The 1,465-nt window shown below is 27.1% G+C and overlaps 1 protein-coding gene across 1 annotated transcript; it reads right to left on the reverse strand.

Moving 5' to 3' along the window:
* Nucleotides 1-883: 883 nt before the first annotated feature.
* Nucleotides 884-1,465, reverse strand: EIN_042870 (hypothetical protein; the record flags this gene model as incomplete). Its single annotated transcript, XM_004261301.1, has 1 exon — nt 884-1,465. The coding sequence occupies one exon, from the start codon at nt 1,463-1,465 to the stop codon at nt 884-886; it is 582 nt and encodes a 193-aa protein (XP_004261349.1).

Raw genomic sequence — 1,465 nt, forward strand, 5'->3', positions numbered from 1 at the left:
TTGTTTGATTCAAATTACATATAAACTATAATTCTATGATTCGGATTTTTATTTTTATAAATGGTTTGAAATAAAAATATCGTTTCAAGTAAATTTACAAAGAGTGACTCTATTGAATTTTTTCAGGCGAATAATAATCAGGCGAAAAATAATCAGGCGAGTTATCCGTTTCCCGAAAATTATTGTTGTTGACCCGATAATTATTTATCGGGTTTTAAAGTGCTTGTTATTAATTATTTTTTGAGGTTTTAAAAACACAAAAATATATTTTATAACAACATGTTTTTACTATTTACCAATACTCGCTTTTTGCCACGTTTTATGGTTTTATTTTTGAAAAAATACTTGTTTTTTTTCTTAAAATTATTGTTTTTTAGATCTCTTTTTGAACTTGTTATTCCATTTTCAATTTATTATAAAATTATAGTACCCATAGTAAAAAGCATCTATTTCTGAATTTTCAAACACAGAAAATTATTTATTTGTGGGTTCTGGATTTGATTGGCCCATTGACCCACAAATATAAAACCCACAAATAGATGCTTTTTTAAGTAATAATAATTGAATAAATTTCTACAATTACAATAATATACTTTTATTTTATTAATTAAAAACTACTATTTTTTATATCACTTAATTCTATTGTATTAACTTTTGTTATTAATATTTTAAAATGACGTGGTATATACTCACCAAATTACACAATCTCGCATTTAAGTAATCTCTGTCCCCAGGAGGTGAGGACAGAGATTAGGAGCCTCTTATTTCTCGCGTGCTTGAAGAAATTGATAAAATCAATTTCGCAAATATTTAATTGATTTTTTCAATTAATATTATTTATATAATGAAATATATATAACACTTTATAATTTAATTAATTCAATTAATTTCGATGAACTTCTGTATTTGATGGGAAACATTGAATTCCAATTGATGTGACACTAGATGGTATTGTAATGCCGTGTAAACTGCTGCATCCATCAAAACAATATTTACCAATTGATCTCACACTCGATGGCATTGTAATACTGGTTAGACTACTACATTCATCAAAACAACAACCACCAATTGACGTCACACTTGATGGAATTTTATTACCAAATTTATTTCTATCATTTTCAGTGTATATGATATTTTTAAACTCGATGTTTCGACTTTTGTTTCTGTCAACAGTTTCAAAGTCAACATTGAACCACACAATAATTCGAAAGAACTCTATCTTTAAAACAGTTTTATTTTCACCATTTCCATTTGTTCTTCTGTTGATCATAAATCCATTGCCAAAGTTCTCATCATTTTTCTTATATAAGTGAAGTGTCTCGATGTTTGAAAAGTATCGAAGTGTTTTAGAATTCAACTGAATCGGGTTAAAATGGAACTTCTCCATATTGCCACCAAACTTCTTGCATACCAACTCCAAGTTAATAAAGTCTTTGATTGTACTTAAGTACTTTGAGACTATCAT

Source organism: Entamoeba invadens, assembly GCF_000330505.1.
Source record: "Entamoeba invadens IP1 unplaced genomic scaffold scaff_1105074726025, whole genome shotgun sequence".
Lineage (NCBI taxonomy): Eukaryota > Evosea > Mastigamoebida > Endamoebidae > Entamoeba > Entamoeba invadens.